The sequence below is a fragment of the Simochromis diagramma genome, unplaced genomic scaffold, assembly GCF_900408965.1.
Source record: "Simochromis diagramma unplaced genomic scaffold, fSimDia1.1 OVJJ01000781.1, whole genome shotgun sequence".
Taxonomy (NCBI): Eukaryota; Metazoa; Chordata; class Actinopteri; order Cichliformes; family Cichlidae; genus Simochromis; species Simochromis diagramma.
The window spans coordinates 1823603-1844162 of record NW_024386832.1 but is presented as its reverse complement, the minus strand read 5'-3'; the positions used below and the strand labels follow the sequence as shown (position 1 = coordinate 1844162).

The 20560-nt window shown below is 39.3% G+C and overlaps 1 protein-coding gene across 1 annotated transcript; it reads left to right on the top strand.

Annotated features, from left to right (window-relative positions):
• The first annotated feature begins 10778 nt into the window (after nt 1-10778).
• Nucleotides 10779-18399, top strand: glipr2 (GLI pathogenesis-related 2). The gene is made up of 16 exons (XM_040028498.1): nt 10779-10884; nt 11071-11097; nt 11522-11731; nt 11984-12061; nt 12198-12353; nt 12573-12608; nt 12795-12821; nt 14268-14477; nt 14730-14807; nt 14944-15099; nt 15319-15354; nt 15541-15567; nt 17036-17245; nt 17498-17575; nt 17712-17867; nt 18120-18399. Exons 2-16 carry the CDS (start codon nt 11091-11093, stop codon nt 18122-18124), a joined length of 1470 nt encoding a protein of 489 aa, XP_039884432.1. The 5' UTR covers nt 10779-10884; nt 11071-11090; the 3' UTR covers nt 18125-18399.
• Nucleotides 18400-20560: the final 2161 nt, after the last annotated feature.

The window sequence follows — 20560 nt, the reverse complement described above, 5'->3', positions numbered from 1 at the left end:
TGCACACTCCATGTTTTCAAGCTCACCATCTTGTTCTTCTTTCCTGAGGTAGTTCTGACAGAGCTTGGACTTATGTTTGGGTCATAATGTTGCTGTAGGACAGCAGTCCCCAACCCCCGGGCCTCGGACCGGTACCGGTCCGTGAGTCGTTTGGTACCGGGCTGCGAGCTGAGCAGTTGAGGCTCAGTGGTGAAATGTCTGGTTTTCAGGCGTTTTATCGGTTCAGCGTTATTTTTTTATTGTTTTTATCGTTAACTCGGTTTTCCTGGGTCTTTTCACGTGTTGTTATGAATAAATCTTCTTTTTTTCGGTACCGGTACCTAGTTTTATTTTGTTGTATTTATCCGCGACACCTTAAAGGCCGGTCCGTGAAAATATTGTCGGGCATAAACCGGTCCGTGGCGCAAAAAAGGTTGGAGACCGCTGCTGTAGGATGAACCCTTGACCAACTGCATGCTGGAGGGTCCTGCATGGATTGCTGTGGTAGCTGTTTTGGTTCAGGGAGCCTCTCACTCTGTACAAGTCACCGACCCTGGATCCAGCAAACAGCCCCAGACCATCACACTTCCTGCTCCATGTTTGGCAGTTGACGCTGACTTCCTGTCAGAGTTTGCACCAGTTTCTGAGCCTTTTGATGGTGAAGAAAACTGTACTCACAGATACCTTGACTTTCTTTGCGGGTTCTCTTTGCCAGGGATTTGATGAAGAGACGAAGCTGTAATGCCAAAAGACAGGGTGTGTGGTATGTAAACCACTTGATCAAAGATTTTTTTTTAAATAAAGCTTCTGGGACAGTTACTGAATTATTACTAAATTGCTGTTCTTGTTTGACTAATAAAGGCTAATATAATTTTTTTTATTTTAATAGTTACATTTTGTGCATATGTGTGGCCCTTGATCTTATTTTCATTTACCAGTGTGGCCCTCATTAACTGACTTTGACACCTCTGGTCCATACTATTCAACTTCTTGTGACTGCATATCACACATTTGAACAGACCAATGCTTTAAAGGATAGCTGTAGCTTGGAGTGGAAAACTAGATGAGTTCAAATTCTCCAAATCCTAAAGAAAGTTTCTCTAAGAACTTGCACTCTGTAAGACACGCTTTCAGTGCTCCATTTTCAGAACATTCTAGTTTTACTACAAAATATTTTCATAATTTCAAATTAGCCTAATCTTAGCCCAATCAGTCTCCAGGCAGTCCCACACATCCCATCATGAAAAACAATAAGAATAAGACATGTTCTATTGGGAATAAATAATAATTATTTTAATAAATAGACATAATCTGACACTACAATAATCCTACCAGGATTACGTCTCCAAGATGAGAATGTATTCTTTCATGGTATCATACAGACGATGAAGGTGAGCTGATCAATGTGCAAACATTCATAGTTCCTAGATTCTCTTACTTTTCTTCTTATTTCTTATCACCAGTATACAGAGAATACCACAAGTGTTGCCTTCATATATGAGAACTGACTTTTATTTAGTCAGTTTAATTTTAGAATTGACTTGACTGATAAAAATCAAATAAAGAAAAATTAAAAAAACAGACCAATGAAGCTGTGTAAACACGCACACCATATTAATCCAAAACATGGTAATGTGTCGCCGTAGTATTAGGTGTTGCAGTGCTGCTGAGAGGAATACAGGGCAAAGTTTGAGAATTATTACTGTGAATACCTCCAGTTCTGTCACTGTAAACTTCATCAGGTGTTAATGTGTAAAAGGATCTTGTGTGTGAAACCAGGTTTCTTTATAGCAATATCTGTAATCCTCTTTCATTTTATTTGATTATTTTTGTTTTATTATCCACCCGCAAATGCAGAACTTAAATTGTTTGGTGCATTCAAATCCCCACACTCACAATTTATTTGTTGTCTTTACTCACAGTTTTCATACCTGGCCCAGCTACAAAGACTGTCTTACAGATGCATGATTGCAGTACTGAAACAGATAAGATCATGCCGGCTGTTGGCTTTGTGATGTTGTGTGTTTGCCAACCCAGTCATCTGCAGTTCCACTGAATTTTCAGTTTGTTTCTTACTAAACCTGATTGTTTAGAAACAGAATGTGGCTTGAACCAAAAGGATATTGCTTCACATACTTCTACCAGTGTCCATTTGTGCAGATAGTTATATTTAAAACTAGGCACATTTAAACATGACTACAGAGCTGCATTTTGTGTATTTTGAGATTGTATATATAACTATCAGATGCTGCCAGCCTAATGTTCACCATCTAAGTTTTATCTGACACGTGTGCAAAATCAGCACGAAACAGAAGAAGGGCTGATGCAAGTATTCTGATTATTAAATTACAAAAAGGAATTGTGCATTACAACTTCTTTATCACATGTCAACGACAGTATGCACTTTTTAATGTGACCTTTGCATCACTTTAATTTAGGCCGATCCGGTTTTTCTGAAGTCTCCTTAGCAGCTCAGCAGCTAACACATCATATCTAATACAGAACACATCAAAAAGGAAAGTTAATGTTGACTGCAAACAATTTCATGTGAGGTGGGACTGAGCAGCGTGTACAAAGAACACAAAGAGTGGCGTGTATATCTATCTGCCAGTAGACAAGTTCTGTTGTCAAAGAGCAATAGTAGTACAGCATGTGGTGTTTGAATGTATACAGACTTACAGACTCTAGCCACAACACAGTTTGTTTCTTCCTGGCAAATCCCAAAGTGATGAAGCTGCACTGCAAAAACTCAAAATCTTACTTACCAAGTATATTTGTCTTATTTCTAGTCAAAAATATCTATTACACTTAAAATAAGACACATTCAGCTAAAGAGTATCATTTCAGTAAGATTTATGAACTTGTTTTAGGACACTGAATCTTGAAACTAGACTATTTTCACTTGTTTCAAGCAAAAATATCTTATATTACATGAAACAAATCTGCCAATAGAGCAAGCAAAAATCTTCTAGTTTGAACTTTAGTTCAGTTTTAGGTAAGGAACTATCTTAAGCTCGTGGAAAAAGTGGTTACAGTTAAGGCTTGATGACATGAATAAATTATACATTGTAAGTAAAGGAGAAAGAGAAAGCTGTGACAAACCAAAAGTGTTTGTTTTTTCAAATTATAGGCTGCAAGAGCTGGATTGTGCAGTGCTAGTCACTGCTATTATCACTGTGTGGAATGTGAAAATGATCTACAGCTAAAGCCTGCGTCATAGACATGACATTTAAAGTAACCATTTTACTAGATGAAGTAATATGTATATTATATATGCAAAACAGATCTTCAAACATTCAAATAAGTAAATCGGATGCCGCAGACCATTCAGATTCATGAGTACGTATTCTGATCCTTATTGCGTTTTGCATATTCCAAAAGCTGACAGTCACAGCAGTGATCATTTACCTCAGCAGTGGAATAAAGCGTAAAAGAGCATAACATAAATCCCAGTTCATTCCAAATACATTCTTGTCCCAGTGCATCAAATAATTCTATCAGACCGTGACAGGGACAGAGCTATATACAAGATGTCATTTTGTGTGTGTGACTTACACACTTGCACACACCAACGTTACTGGAAATAATGGCCCTCGAAGCTAAACAGGTTTTGTGCACGTCCCTGTGCAGAACATCAGAGTTTGACTCTCTAGAAATGAGAACAGGCATTTCATAAGAAATAGCACTGTTAGGTAGTGTCAGCATATTTTGTATTTATGATTCCTTTTCCTGGTTTTTTTTTTTTTTTTTGCTGTTTAAGTTCAAGTTTTACAGTTAGTGTGGAATTTAGTCGTGTTTATGCTTCTAAGTTTAGTTATGTGTCGGTTCCATGTTTTCTTGCTGCTGTTCAATTCCTTGTTTCCTGTGTGAGTCTGTCATGTCCTCTGTGGATGTTCCTTAGCCATGTCCGTGTCTCCCTCAGGGTCTCCTCTCCTGTTCCCATGTCCCTCTCATGTTTCATCTCGTGTCTCCCCCGTCTGTCCCGTGCTTCCACGTGTGTTCTTCCCAACCCATCATGTCTCTCGCCCTCTGTGTCTCCCTCTCGCTCCCTGTGTCCCTCACTCCGCGTCCCAGTCGTGTTGTTATTTCATCTCCCGTTTCTGTTTCTTCCCCAGTCCCAGTGTCGAGCCATGAGTCTGGTCATAGTTTGTTCCTGTTGTTTTTGACAGCGCCGCGTCCTGTGTTCAGCATGTTCAGTTTTGCTTCGTTCTGTGTAATTATGTCGATCCATCCCAGCTGTGTTCATCGTGTGTTTCCACTTCCCTCATCACCCTGCTGTGTATAAGGTTGATTTTCCTTTTGTTCATTGTCAGGTCATCTGTTCACTATGCATCATGTCTCTGGTATTCATGCTTCAGGTTTTTCCCCTTGTCCAGGTCTCATGCTCTGTGTTTGGTGTTTAGTTTAATTTCCCCAGTTTATATTGCTTAGCTCTCTTCTGCCTTTCGTTTACTCTGTTCATTTCATCTTCAATAAAACAGCTCGCTTTTTGATTAATTCGCGCTTCATTTTGTCTGCGTTTCTCAATTCAATTCAAATCAATTTTATTTACACAGCGCCAAATCACAACAACAGTCGCCTCAAGGCGCTTTATATTGTAAGACCCTACAACAATACATACAGAGAAAAACCCCACAATCATATGACCCCCTATAGAAGAAGGAAAAACTCCCTTTTAACAGGAAGAAACCTCCAGCAGAACCAGGCTCAGGGAGGGGCGGGGCCATCTGCTGTGATTGGTTGGGGAGAGAGAAGGATGACAGGATGAAGACATGCTGTGGAAGAGAGACAGAGATTAATAGCAAGTATGATTCAGTGCAGAGAGGTCTGTTAACACATAGAGAGTGAGAAAGGTGACTGAAGAAGAAAAACTCAATGCATCATGGGAATCCCCCGGCAGCCTACATCTATTGCAGCATAACTAAGGGAGGATTCAGGGTCACCTGGTCCAGCCCTAACTATATGCTTTAGCAAAAAGGAAAGTTTGAAGCCTAATCTTGAAAGTAGAGATAGTGTCTGTCTCCTGAATCCAAACTGGAAGCTGGTTCCACAGAAGAGGGGCCTGAAAACTGAAGGCTCTGCCTCCCATTCTACTTTTAAATACTCTAGGAACAACAAGTAGGCCTGCAGAGCGAGAGTGAAGCGCTCTAATAGGGTGATATGGTACTACAAGGTCATTAAGATAAGATGGGGCCTGATTATTTAAGACCTTGTATGTGAGGAGCAGGATTTTGAATTCTGGATTTAACAGGAAGCCAATGAAGGGAAGCCAAAACAGGAGAAATCTGCTCTCTCTTTCTAGTCCCTGTCAGGACTCTTGCTGCAGCATTTTGGATTAGCTGAAGGCTTTTCAGCGAGTTTTTTGGACATCCTGATAATAATGAATTACAGTAGTCCAGCCTGGAAGTAATAAATGCATGAACTAGTTTTTCAGCGTCACTCTGAGACAGGATATTTCTAACTTTTAGAGATGTTGCGCAAATGGAAGAAAGCAGTCTTACATATTTGTTTAATATGTGCGTTGAAGGACATGTCCTGGTCAAAAATGACTCCAAGGTCCCTCAAAGTGTTACTGGAGGCTAAGATTTTCATGGCTGAGTATAAGTATTATCTGAATTTAGGAATTTAAGGGAAGCATGCATACAGAATTGGTCCTAGCACTGAACCCTGTGGAACTCCATAATTAACCTCAGTGTGTGAAGAGGACTCTCCATTTACATGAACAAGTTGGAGTCCATTGGACGATACGATACAAACAACTGCAGCAGTACCTGTAACACCTACAGCGTGCTCTAATTGCTCTAATAGGATATTATGGTCGACAGTATTGAACACTGCACAGAGATGCGTTTGAGTCTGCAGTCACAAACTCTCACAGATAGTGTATGCAATGCTCATTTTTTTCCTTCAAGAAATCGCGTGGCTTCATTTTGTGCCGTTTGCACAAATACATACTGAATGCCACATGAACATGTTAATAAGGGTGCACAATGGTATGGATGATGTAAGCAACAGTGACTCTTAAATGCTCTGAGGCTTTTTAAAAACCTTGATTATAATTATGAAGTCCTGATTATGTTTCCAAGTGAATAACTGTGACACAAAGTCGTTCAAGAGGCAAGCTTTAAAAGCTCAGACTTGGCACATACTGGTTTCTGGTACAGTTCACCCCTTGTGTGATTCGTGTGACTGATATCTCTGTTTGAGGTGGTGCAAAGTAACTAGAACATTTTTTGTTTACACTTTGTCTACATTTACATTGACAGCTTTTTGTAAGTTTGCAGGCCGTGACTGCCCTACCTCTCAAGCCCAAGGTCCTCACTAAAGAATGGTTTCCCTCTTTCTGATGTGTTGCCAGATTGTTATTGCAGCTGTCTTCAGACAGGTTTAAGGAACCTTCGGTCCTTGGGTGAGACACTTCACCCGTTGCCTACTGGTGGTGGTCAGAGGGCCCAGTGGCGCCAATGTCCAGCAGCCTCGCCTCTGTCAGTGCGCCCCAGGGTGGCTGTGGCTACAGTGTAGCTGCCATCACCAGTGTGTGAATGTGTGTGTGAATGACTGAATGTAGTGTAAAGCGCTTTGGGGTCCTTAGGGACTAAGTACAGCGCTATACAAATACAGACCATTTACCATTTCCTGTTCTTTTTTAAATCTAACAGCTGACAAATACCACATATACTGTAATAATGAAAAAAAGCAGAACAAAAACCTAAACATACCTAACAATAAAAACTAAACTGAAACAAACAAATCTAATCTATATTCTGTCTGACAGACATTCATGACTTTTTCTGTTGCCTTTTTTTCATTCATTATCTCTAACTCCTGTTAAAGAAAAACCATGAAAGAAAAATTAAGCTTTAGTGCCTAAAAAGCTTTTATTAAGCTCTTTATTTATTGAAGGACAAAGTATACCTGTGAACCAAAGCCATAAGAACATAGTGGGCCTTTCTCAATATGCGTACTTGTGCGTACTTGCGTTCTCGTGTACTCGTGATACGTCACCAGTCGGAGACCAAGTACTGTTCCAATTCGAAGTACGCATCAAGCCGAGAACGCGAAAAAGTCCCGGATGTGTTCTCGCTCCGCCCGTTTTATCGAGCATGCATCGGTGGTGACTTGTGTGGACTTGGTACAGCTAAATATCCCAGAATGCATTTCGTCCAAAACTCAAACACGGCAATGGTGACGAGCGGGGCTAAAAACGTTTAAATATTACTCTTTCTGGGTCACAAAATAAACTTTTAAGTTATTTTCAAGCGAGAATGTAGCTGTGTGAACTTCAAATATCTGCTCGATTTATCAAGATATCACATATTTCCAAACGCGCTCCGATGTTTTCGGAGACGTCTGTGACCCGCCAGCTCCATAGCAGACCGCGAGGTCGAGGATCATTAGAGCCGGCACATCGTTTCCAACCCCCCCGCGGTCTTTTCGCTACTCAGGTTAAACAAACCCCAGTAGCTGTCTATTTTATTGAGTGTCCACTAAAATAAAAATAAAAGCGTTCTAACATCTCACCTGCTTGTTTTTATTAAGGTATGTACTAGGGGTGCAACGATACACAAAATTCACGGTTCGGTTCGGTTCGATACTTTGGTGTCACGGTTCGATATTTTTTCGATACAAAAAAAAATGTTCATGCCTTTTTAATTTGTCATTTATTAAAATTATAAATATATATTTTAACACAAAAGTACAGTTTTTAAATTTAACCCTAACCCTTGTGCGTGTTGTTTTTTTAGCTCGTCATATTGCAGCCACAGAATTCTTTTGTCCATGAAACCATAAACTGCACTTTCTTTTTGCCTTATAGTCTGATTGTCAAACTTCTCCGTTTTGTGGTAAGCTTTTCTTTGGCTGTCACTTCTTCACCCTGACCTGTCTTATTTGGCTCAGCAGAACTAAAATATATCTGTCTGTGAAGGTTCTCAATCATCCAGGTCATCGTAGTGAATATATACCTGCCGCACTCACATAAGCTCAGCGATTCTCTGCGCGATCAACCTCTCACATGTTTAAGCTGCGGGAGATTTCACTTGTCATGTTTGCATAGTAAGCTAACAATTAATAAGACGATGTCAGAGGAATTGGTGCACAAATTATCATCACTCACAGATCAGTGCTGTCGCTCTCTATACACAGTTCGCGCGATTGCAAAGTGAAAGCAAAAAAACAAGCGCAAATCCAAACACGATTTCAATATGTCACATATTGACAGTGGCTCACCCAATGACATAATTACCCAGCTACATTTCTGAAAGAATGCAAAAGCATTGACATATATTTTTCCTTCCTACAATAGCCCGACAGGCAGGGAAGAGATAGATTTTGGTAGCCCGACTGAAAAAAATCGCTAGCCCCGGGCTAGCGATATTGCGAGCCCTGTATCTGATTGAGGAATCACTCATCTTTGGAAAAGAGAGTTTATTACAGAGAAATGTCTCTTTCCAAAATAAAAGCTATACTATCCGCTTCTTCTGGGCTATATTCTCAGCAGCATATTAAACATATCAGGTCTCCATAAGGAGAATCCTGTGCTAACAGCTGTCTAAATGACTCGGCTAAAATTTGTAGCATGCATGCTTGTTGTTTTTGTCTTTGCACTAGGATGATGTCGGTGTAAATGTGCAGTCATATTCGTTGTGTTCCCACTAGTGCTGTCAGCGTTAATCTCGTTGAAATAACCTTAACGCCACAACACGGCAAATCTCCGTTAACGAGCTACCCTATACAGAGGGGCTAGACGGCCAACACGTTAACGAGCTAACTGCGCTAACACACTAGCTCCCACCCATGTAATTGAGCATTGCATGGCACATCCAACATACTGTTTTACTTTAGTCCATGACTCGCTTACCTTCAAGGTCATACGTCACATGAAAACCAAAATAATTCCAAACGCCAGATCTGAATGAGGGTGGGGAGGTCCACTTCTGTCTCGCTAGCTTGCCCTGCGCTCTTCCTTCTGACCATGGCTGTGTTGAGTGCTCAGTGAATCTGCGTTCGACTACTCCGCCTAGGCTGCACTCTCGAGCCTAGGCGGAGTAGTCAAATGCAGATTCACTGAGCGCTCAACACAGACAGCATCGTCAGAAGGAAAGTTGATAAAATAAATTACAAATTTTGTATTCTTTTTTTTTCTCCCCTTTGGTTTTCTTTCTTTCTCTCCCCCTCTTTCTTTCATTCTTTCCCCCTGTCCTATCCCACAGTCATGTCTGTCCCGTTTGCAACTGAAAATAAAATAAATTCATAATTATAATAAAGGTCAATCAAATGGACCAATATGATGATCCACTTAAAATAAATCCTCTTGGCATCTTTCTTGGCCTCAAGACAACAATTCTGATGGCTATAGATCCAAACGGGACACAAAAAAAAAAAAAAAAAAAAAAAAAAAAATTTTTTTTTTTTTTAAATTGTATTGTTCGATACATATGCGTACCGAACCGAAAGCACTGTATCGAACGGTTCAATATCGATACGAATATCGTTGCACCCCTAGTATGTACACGTATGTACATGTACACTATTTTTATTAATAGAGATTTCACTACTGAGGTTAAACATGATGTATAAGTCACTTAGATCACTTCTAAATATTAATGTTTGGTTTATTTCAGTGTTTTATTTGTTCCTGAGTAAACCGGTTTGGCTGTGATTAAAGTTAAGCTTCATAACATATTACTCACAGTTAAATTAAGAGGGGACGGCAGTAAAAACTCCCGTCCGTACTCCCGTGCGTTCTCGCCGAGAACGCGAGTCCGTACTCGCCGAGAACGCGAGTCCGTACTCCCGTGCGTACTCGCCGAGAATGCACGGGAGTACGGAAAGGGGCCAATATCTTAATTTTGTAATCTGAAAAAACAAAGTCAGGCCATGGAGCAACCACCGTGTCCCTATAATTTGCTGGATTTGCAGTAAACATGGGCATCCAGTAAGTGCAGGAGTAAAATGTTTTACAGTGAACTAATGAGACCTTTGTGCTTTTGAAGTGTTCTCTTAGTCTGTGAGTAAACCGCCAATAACACCTGTGGCTACCAAACACGAGGAAAGACAAAAAAAGACCTGTTTGACAACATCTGGGCATGCCCTCGCTCATCTGCACTCTGTTTCTGAGTGCTGTCTTTCATCTGGCAGCAATGTCATCTACCAATCAGAAGGTTGGTGGTTCAATTCCTGGGTCCTCCAACTCCTCAGGCAACATACTGAACCTGAGGTTCCCCTGATACATCCATGCGTGTATGAATGTTAGATGAACATGGCTTTGGCATATAAAAAGTGCTGTATGCTTGAGTCCATGACATTTGTAGCAGGAAGACACTTGAAAGTTGGAATTGAGTACACAAGCACTATATCTGTTCCAGTCTGTTGGCACTTGTTAAAGCATAAACAAAGAAATAATAAAGAGAAGGGAAAACATTGACAGATTCTCAACTTGGTGATTAACCTCCACAACTTTGCTACACTTGTTCTTGTATAATGTATCTAAGCAGTTAGGGACTTGTTATAATGTTATAAATGTTATATGTTATATGTTATATAAATGTTATATAAATGTTATAAAACAAGGTGGCACCTCAGGCAGAAGAGGTGGTTGGACACGCCCACACAGGCACCTTCAGGAGGAGGCCCTGCTAGGGCCGTAACAATTATACACAAAATGTAAACACAGAGTGTGGGATATCTTTAACGCCGCTCTGCCACATCACTATGAGTCATGTAGAAAAAAAACAACCATCATAACCGGCAGACAAAAATACAGAAGCGAGTCTGGTGTTTGTCTCCTCCTCCAAACAGAAAAGAGGAAGGACGACATTGCACATAAAAACCAGCTACACATTAGTAAATTGAGCTGTGTGTTCACAGAACTTTCCTCCAAACATTAGGAAGACTCTGAAGCAGGTGAGTGCTGAAGATGACTGTAGTTACAGGACAAGATTTGAGTTTACTCTTGTTATTTAGCCTTTTATTAAATTATTCTTTCATCATCACATAATATCAGAGCACGTGGATGATTCTTTTTCATGTTGTTTGCAATCATTTCATGGATTGTTGCTTATTATTTTCACTCTCCCTATTTTATTTCAGTTTGCAAAGCACCAAATACAATGGCAGGTAAGTGCATTTAAATATTTGTCAGAACAACTGATCACTTTTATAGTTTTTTGCAGAAAAAACAATCACTTTTAAAGACGTTTGCATAATTAGAGGGCATTCTTCTTCCTGTCTACACCTACAACCAATAAACATGCCCACCTCATGTTCTCTATCATATCCAGACTATCTCTCCACTCTGTTATATAATGCATATGTACAGGGTATGTACCCCCTTGGACGTGGCGTGTGGATACTTCTTTAAGACACTCTGGCTCCACAGCTTATGTATAAAACACCTGCGCAGACATGAAACCGGTGATTGTTTGATTGGAACGTGTCTCCCAGCGGCATGAAGGTGGAGAGATAGTCTCTCACTCAGAGGACCAGGGTTACAGTGTAACCATACGTTTCCTCTAAGACTTAAAGCTTGTTTGGTTTGCAGATGAGAGCTTCAAAAAGGAGTTTCTTGATACCCACAATGCCTATAGGGCACAGCATGGTGCACCACCACTGACCTTTAATACTGAGCTGGATGACGCAGCTCAAAAATGGGCCAATCAAATGCTGGCAAAAAAGACACTTGGCCACAGTGACACCGATGATGGAGAGAACGTCTTCTATGCATGGAGCTCTGAAACCAAGAAGCTAACAGGTAAATGATTCTTTGTAGATAACTCCTTTGTCCACCTCTTCACCTGTCAGAAACAGGTCGCTTTGTTATCACAATGAATTAAAGTCTCACTAATCTTTAAAAGAAACAGATTCCACCGTATCTCTTCTCATTTCAAGTAAACAATTAGAAATGTTCATCCTTATTTCATTTTAAAGTTTCTGAGCTATAAAACCCGTACTCCAACCACCAAATTAACTCTTTATGTTATTTTTCTCTGTCTTCATGTTTCAGGAAAAGAAGCTGTGGATTCATGGTACGGTGAGATCAAGGATTATGACTTCAAAAAGTCTGGACATCAACCCAAGACGGGTAAAACACAGCCCTCCTGAAAAGTTCTGCATATACCTGTACTGTATATACCTGCGTTGCTAAAGTATTTGTCATTACAAGATCAGGTCATCATCAGTAAGTAGTATGTTTTTACACATTTTCCTTTTTCCACTAGGTCATTTTACTCAGGTGGTGTGGAAAAGCAGCACTGAGCTGGGTGTGGGCATAGCCACTGATGGCAATACGGTCTTTGTGGTTGGGCAGTACCGCCCAGCTGGTAACATTACCAATGCAGGATACTATCAGAAAAATGTGCTCCTAAAAGGAACAGGTAACACTCACACACATTTTGATGTTCTACTTAAAGTGTTGTGTTTGTATCAGATTATTATTACAGATTAAGAAAGACAAATATATAAAGTACTAAATTTATACTTTGTCAAAAAAAAATCAAAAGTATGTGTTGATTTGTTAGTTTTTGAAGCCTACCTTGAAACATTAAAGTGAGTGATCACTTTTCACATTAGTAAATTGAACTGTGTGTTCACAGAACTTTCCTCCACAAATGAGGAAGACTCTGAAGCAGGTGAGTGCTGAAGATGACTGTAGTTACAGGACAAGATTTGAGTTTACTCTTGTTATTTAGCCTTTTATTACATTACTCTTTCATCATCACATAATATCTGAGCACGTGGATGATTCTTTTTCATGTTGTTTGCAATCATTTCATGGATTGCTGCTTATTATTTTCACTCTTCCTATTTTATTTCAGGTTGCAAAGCAGCAAACCAGGTGACAGGTAAGTGCACTGACAGTGTTGGGAATGTTACTTTTAAAATGTATTCCACTGCAAAGAGAATACATGCACTAAATGTAGTTTGTAAAGTATTCTGTTAAGTTACTCAATGTGAGTAATGTATTCTGAATACTTTTGATTACTTGTGATGCTTTTTACAACTACATGGAGCTGTTTTGCAAAGAAGAATGGGCAAGGATTTCAGTCTGTAGATGTGCAAAGCTGGTAGAGACAGACCCTAAAAGTCTGGCAGCTGTAATTGCAGCAAAAGGTGGTTCTACAAAGTATTGACTCAGGGGCTGAATAATTACGCACACCGCACTTTGCAGTCATTTATTTGTAAAAAATGTTTGGAATCATGAATGATTTTCGTTCCACTTCTCACGTGTGCACCACTTTGTGTTGGTCTTTCACCTGGAATTCCAATAAAATTGATTCATGTTTGTGGCTGTAATGTGACAAAATGTGGGAAAGTTCAAGGGGGCCGAATACTTTTGCAAGCCACTGTATTACTATTACTGAAGGCTACTTGCCACTGAGCTAGCATTGCTAGCTGACATTAGCTAAGGTTAGATTTCAGAACTGCACAGCTGGCAGGTTGTGAGTACTAGCCATCAAGTCTAACAGTCTGCAGTCTATGAACTAACCTCAGGTAGCACCAGCTAAAAATGTTAGCTCAGTGGAGAGTAGCCTTCAGTAATAGTAATACATCACACAGCAATAGTACATCGAAAATACTGAAGTGGCACATAACCGTGCTAACTACTCAACTAAAACAAGGTACTTGCAGTAGACTAACGATAGTTTTTAAAAAAGAACTTACTTCCAGATGTTTCTTTAGGTTGGAGTCTTTTGACGCTGACAGCAGCTTGGCTGCTGGCAAACAGAGTTTGCATTGCACGGTCAGATTTCATCCCTTTCTTCTTTAAATGTAAAACGGTGCCGGAATTTCCAAGTAAGAAATGCATTCCTGCTCGTGCACTGCTGGCTCTGTTGTGCAGGCTCCGGGTCCATTGTGTAACTGATGCAACCAACATTAACAGGACGCTTACATTAGAGCCTCTTATATCATATTTCGTTTGGGTTCCCAGCAATGCAAATTACCAAATTTTCACAGGGAATAGAGAGGGGATAGCCTAACATATGAAACAGGAACTGACCCCCATGTAATCCATTTATTCAACAAAGTAACTGCATTCTAATTATCACCTATTTAGATGGTAACTGTAACGGAATACAGTTACTCATATTGTGTATTTTAAATACGTAATGTCGGTAAATGTATTCCGTGACTCATCAACACTGTGCATTGAATTATTTGTCAGAACAACCGATCACTTTTAAAGATGTTGCTTAATTAGAGAGCATTCTTCATCCTGTCTACACCTACAACCAATAAACATGCCACCTCATGTTTCCTCTAAGACTTAAAGCTTGTTTGGTTTGCAGATGAGAGCTTTAAAAAGGAGTTTCTTGATACCCACAATGCCTATAGGGCACAGCATGGTGCACCACCACTGACCTTTAATACTGAGCTGGATGACGCAGCTCAAAAATGGGCCAATCAAATGCTGGCAAAAAAGACACTTGGCCACAGTGACACCGATGATGGAGAGAACGTCTTCTATGCATGGAGCTCTGAAACCAAGAAGCTAACAGGTAAATGATTCTTTGTAGATAACTCCTTTGTCCACCTCTTCACCTGTCAGAAACAGGTCGCTTTGTTATCACAATAAATTAAAGTCTCACTAATCTTTAAAAGAAACAGATTCCACTGTATCTCTTCTCATTTCAAGTAAACAATTAGAAATGTTCATCCTTATTTCATTTTAAAGTTTCTGAGCTATAAAACCCGTACTCCAACCACCAAATTAACTCTTTATGTTATTTTTCTCTGTCTCCATGTTTCAGGAAAAGAAGCTGTGGATTCATGGTACGGTGAGATCAAGGATTATGACTTCAAAAAGTCTGGACATCAACCCAAGACGGGTAAAACACAGCCCTCCTGAAAAGTTCTGCATATACCTGTACTGTATATACCTGCGTTGCTAAAGTATTTGTCATTACAAGATCAGGTCATCATCAGTAAGTAGTATGTTTTTACACATTTTCCTTTTTCCACTAGGTCATTTTACTCAGGTGGTGTGGAAAAGCAGCACTGAGCTGGGTGTGGGCATAGCCACTGATGGCAATACGGTCTTTGTGGTTGGGCAGTACCGCCCAGCTGGTAACATTACCAATGCAGGATACTATCAGAAAAATGTCCTCCCAAAAGGAACAGGTAACACTCACACACATTTTGATGTTCTACTTAAAGTGTTGTGTTTGTATCAGATTATTATTACAGATTAAGAAAGACGAATATATAAAGTTCTAAATTTATACTTTGTCAAAAAAAAATCAAAAGTATGTGTTGATTTGTTAGTTGTTGAAGCCTACCTTGAAACATTAAAGTGAGTGATCACTTTTCACATTAGTAAATTGAACTGTGTGTTCACAGAACTTTCCTCCACAAATGAGGAAGACTCTGAAGCAGGTGAGTGCTGAAGATGACTGTAGTTACAGGACAAGATTTGAGTTTACTCTTGTTATTTAGCCTTTTATTACATTACTCTTTCATCATCACATAATATCTGAGCACGTGGATGATTCTTTTTCATGTTGTTTGCAATCATTTCATGGATTGCTGCTTATTATTTTCACTCTCCCTATTTTATTTCAGGTTGCAAAGCAGCAAACCAGGTGACAGGTAAGTGCACTGACAGTGTTGGGAATGTTACTTTTAAAATGTATTCCACTGCAAAGAGAATACATGCACTAAATGTAGTTTGTAAAGTATTCTGTTAAGTTACTCAATGTGAGTAATGTATTCTGAATACTTTTGATTACTTGTGATGCTTTTTACAACTACATGGAGCTGTTTTGCAAAGAAGAATGGGCAAGGATTTCAGTCTGTAGATGTGCAAAGCTGGTAGAGACAGACCCTAAAAGTCTGGCAGCTGTAATTGCAGCAAAAGGTGGTTCTACAAAGTATTGACTCAGGGGCTGAATAATTACGCACACCGCACTTTGCAGTCATTTATTTGTAAAAAATGTTTGGAATCATGAATGATTTTCGTTCCACTTCTCACGTGTGCACCACTTTGTGTTGGTCTTTCACGTGCAATTCCAATAACATTGATTCATGTTTGTGGCTGTAATGTGACAAAATGTGGGAAAGTTCAAGGAAGCCAAATACTTTTGCAAGCCACTGTATTACTATTACTGAAGGCTACTTGCCACCGAGCTAACATTGCTAGCTGGCATTAGCTGAGGTTAGATTATAGACTGATTTCAGAACTGCACAGCTGGCAGGTTGTGAATACTAGCCATCAAGTCTAACAGTCTGCAGTTAATGAACTAACCTCAGGTAGCACCAGCTAAAAATGTTAGCTCAGTGGAGAGTAGCCTTCAGTAATAGTAATACATCACACAGCAATAGTACATCGAAAATACTGAAGTGGCACATAACCGTGCTAACTACTCAACTAAAACAAGGTACTTGCAGTCTTCCTTACAAGACTAACGATAGTTTTTAAAAAAGAACTTACTTCCAGATGTTTCTTTAGGTTGGAGTCTTTTGACGCTGACAGCAGCTTGGCTGCTGGCAAACAGAGTTTGCATTGCACGGTCAGATTTCATCCCTTTCTTCTTTAAATGTAAAACGGTGTCGGAATTTCCAAGTAAGAAATGCATTCCTGCTCGTGCACTGCTGGCTCTGTTGTGCAGGCTCCGGGTCCATTGTGTAACTGATGCCACCAACATTAACAGGACACTTACATTAGAGCCTCTTATATCATATTTCGTTTGGGTTCCCGGCAATGCAAATTACCAAATTTTCACAGGGAATAGAGAGGGGATAGCCTAAGATATGAAACAGGAACTGACCCCCATGTAATCCATTTATTTCAACAAAGTAACTGCATTCTAATTATCACCTATTTAGATGGTAACTGTAACGGAATACAGTTGATCATATTGTGTATTTTAAATACGTAATGTCGGTAAATGTATTCCGTGACTCATCAACACTGTGCATTGAATTATTTGTCAGAACAACCGATCACTTTTAAAGATGTTGCTTAATTAGAGAGCATTCTTCATCCTGTCTACACCTACAACCAATAAACATGCCACCTCATGTTTCCTCTAAGACTTAAAGCTTGTTTGGTTTGCAGATGAGAGCTTTAAAAAGGAGTTTCTTGATACCCACAATGCCTATAGGGCACAGCATGGTGCACCACCACTGACCTTTAATACTGAGCTGGATGACGCAGCTCAAAAATGGGCCAATCAAATGCTGGCAAAAAAGAAACTTGGTCACAGTGACACCGATGATGGAGAGAACGTCTTCTATGCATGGAGCTCTGAAACCAAGACGCTAACAGGTAAATGATTCTTTGTAGATAACTCCTTTGTCCACCTCTTCACCTGTCAGAAACAGGTCGCTTTGTTATCACAATAAATTAAAGTCTCACTAATCTTTAAAAGAAACAGATTCCACCGTATCTCTTCTCATTTCAAGTAAACAATTAGAAATGTTCATCCTTATTTCATTTTAAAGTTTCTGAGCTATAAAACCCGTACTCCAACCACCAAATTAACTCTTTATGTTATTTTTCTCTGTCTTCATGTTTCAGGAAAAGAAGCTGTGGATTCATGGTACGGTGAGATCAAGGATTATGACTTCAAAAAGTCTGGACATCAACCCAAGACAGGTAAAACACAGCCCTCCTGAAAAGTTCTGCATATACCTGTACTGTATATATCTGCGTTGCTAAAGTATTTGTCATTACAAGATCAGGTCATCATCAGTAAGTAGTATGTTTTTACACATTTTCCTTTTTCCACTAGGTCATTTTACTCAGGTGGTGTGGAAAAGCAGCACTGAGCTGGGTGTGGGCATAGCCACTGATGGCAATACGGTCTTTGTGGTTGGGCAGTACCGCCCAGCTGGTAACATTACCAATGCAGGATACTATCAGAAAAATGTGCTCCCAAAAGGAACAGGTAACACTCACACACATTTTGATGTTCTACTGCTTCTACTTATAGTACAAAGATGAAAATTAGTAAAGTCAGTTCACATGGAAATGTCTATATGTTAGACCTAAAGTTTCTCTACACCTACCTTTTTATGTCCCAGGCTGCTTTCAATCAAAACAAAACATACTATTACTCCTCTTTTTCTTTTTTTACAGCTGACTCTGGATATCAGAATAACATTTGCACAGCTCACTAATATTTCCTGTTATTTCCTAGAGTAAAACCTTCCCAGTGTCAGAGAGGAAGCTGCAGCAGACAACAGACCTCAGTGCCCAGAGAAAATGACCTGGACCGTATTTCCTTCAATGTTCCGAGATTGAACACCAAAAAATACGCCTGTCGCATCAAACACGATTTTACACAACTGTCTAGTCAAATACTTTCTAAGTAGAATTGGTGTTTTGATCATCATCAGTGAATAATTTTTGAGTAATGTTTCAATGATTTGAGTGCAGTACAAATAAAAACAAAAGTCTTTGTGCTTGTTGTCCCCACACGATAATAACTAAAGAATTTTTTTGAATTGAAGTTCATTTCACAAAGTAGCTCCTCCTTTTCACTCAGGGAACAACTGTACATTAGACAAATGAACAGAAACTTTGCAGTTAGCTGCTTTTAATATGGGTTAAGTCAGAAAGAAAGATTGTTGCACTACAATAACAAAATTAATTTGAACTGAGCCAATTTAAAAAAATGACTGATGATCAACAAGACATATTTAACTCTACTCAAGTTCAGTCATTTATTTACAGATTACATATTTGGTTTTTCAACTCACCTTAAGTTTAAAATTAAGTTTAATTGATTAAAACATTACATTTTCACACCACTTATATTTTACTAATTAGTTTTACATAATTCTATTTTGTCAACAGGTTCCACACAATTGAATATAGGACACCCGACATATTTTTTTAAATTTCATTTATTGCCAACACGTTTAAAACAATACAGCAGTGCCATAACTGAAACACACACCGCTGGCCCATCATGTTTACAACAGTCTGTCAACAGATTCAGCATAAAAATAATTGATGCACAATATTAACATACATCCATATCTGCCAAAGTCTTAAAAATTAAATATCTGTATATAACAAAAAAAAGAAAAAAACCCGAAATTAAACAAAGTACACTTCACAACATTACATATGCACATGTGCTGCAAGTGTTTACATACATTCACTCCGTTCCAAATCACACTTTTCTATGGAAGCCCGTTTCCGCCATAAAAAAACAAAACAAAACAAAAAAAAAAACAAGTATCCATATCCATACCTATAATTTCGAGTTACTTCTCTCAAAATCTCGAGTTAATAACTCGAGATTTTGAGTTAGCTCTTCCAATCAGTAATCGATGTGAATGAGGTCACTTTCTTGTTACCCAGAAGCATATGGCACAAAGTAACACACACTCAAAACAGGATCGCAACAAAATGGCGCTTTTGCGAGTACGTTTGCTGATAGTAACGCCGTGTGATTCAGCTAATAACACAAGGATTCCATCATTGTTGAAGCCACGCTGAAAATACTCAGTAATCTGTTTATTCATGACTGGATGTAATACGGGTAGCTTAGCTGTAGCATTTGTACCTGAGGGCTTCAGCTTCAGGGCAACAAGGAAATTACGTCATTCAGATTACTGACTGGCAGTGCTAACTCGAAATTTTGAGTTACTTTTCTCAAAATTTTGAGTTAATAAGTTGAAATTTTGAGAAAATATCTCAAAATTTCAAGATATGGATCCTTTTTTTGTGTGGCAGAAACGGGCTTCCATACTTTTTCTTTACTCTTAGTCTGTATTGTATTTGGCCTTACAATTTACATAATGTTGCATGGAATATGAATACAATAGGAAGATACTACTACCTCATATCAATATCATTTTCACCAAATTATGATATGCACACCACCCTTCAGCAAACGTTACAAATATTTTCTCAAGTGTTGTTTTTCCCTCCCCTGCTATTTTCAGACAATCAATCATTTTATTCACTTTCAGCCTAAAATGAAATTCTGCCCATTTGACAGAACATTCAGCCTCCAAATCAATTGTTGGCCCGTTCATGCAGTTTATTTCTGAGCAGCTGTACCTTGGCATCCAGATGAAGGAAGAAATTCTGAAATTGACTATGTGCACGAGACAATGCTAACTTCCTGGTTTGAGACCGGATGTGGGGTTGTGCATTTCCGGTAGCTTTACTTTGCGGTCAATCGCTACTGCGAAGATATCCTCCAAAATCATGTCCAAAACTCGAAAACGGAAAGATGGCGTTAAGTTACAAAGAGCAGAAGGTGGGAACACTCACCACTGTTGTGTCATAAAAAATCTAATGATCAATTTTGACGTTTAAAGAGTTTAGATCGATCAGTTGTTTACGTCACTCAACACAAGCAGAACTGCATCACTGCAGCAGAAGACACATCGTCCACATTCAGAAGCACATCTCTGTATAGTGACTGGTCTCATGATTTAAACAGGCAAATGTTCAGCATTCAAACTACAGGTGAAGAATAGTCAAGGCCAGATGTTACCCCCATTACGTCGAGATCAGCTAGTCAAGTACACACCTACACAGCATGTTAACAAACCGTGAAAAAAGCCACACAAAAAATGAACGATTGCTGGTAACGGTTCCTATACATTAGTATGTACG

Coding starts and splice junctions, on each gene's coding strand:
- glipr2 (XM_040028498.1), top strand. Junction 14,808..14,943: donor TGGACATCAACCCAAGACGG/GTAAAACACAGC, acceptor TTTTTCCACTAG/GTCATTTTACTCAGGTGGTG. Junction 15,100..15,318: donor TGTCCTCCCAAAAGGAACAG/GTAACACTCACA, acceptor GTGTGTTCACAG/AACTTTCCTCCACAAATGAG.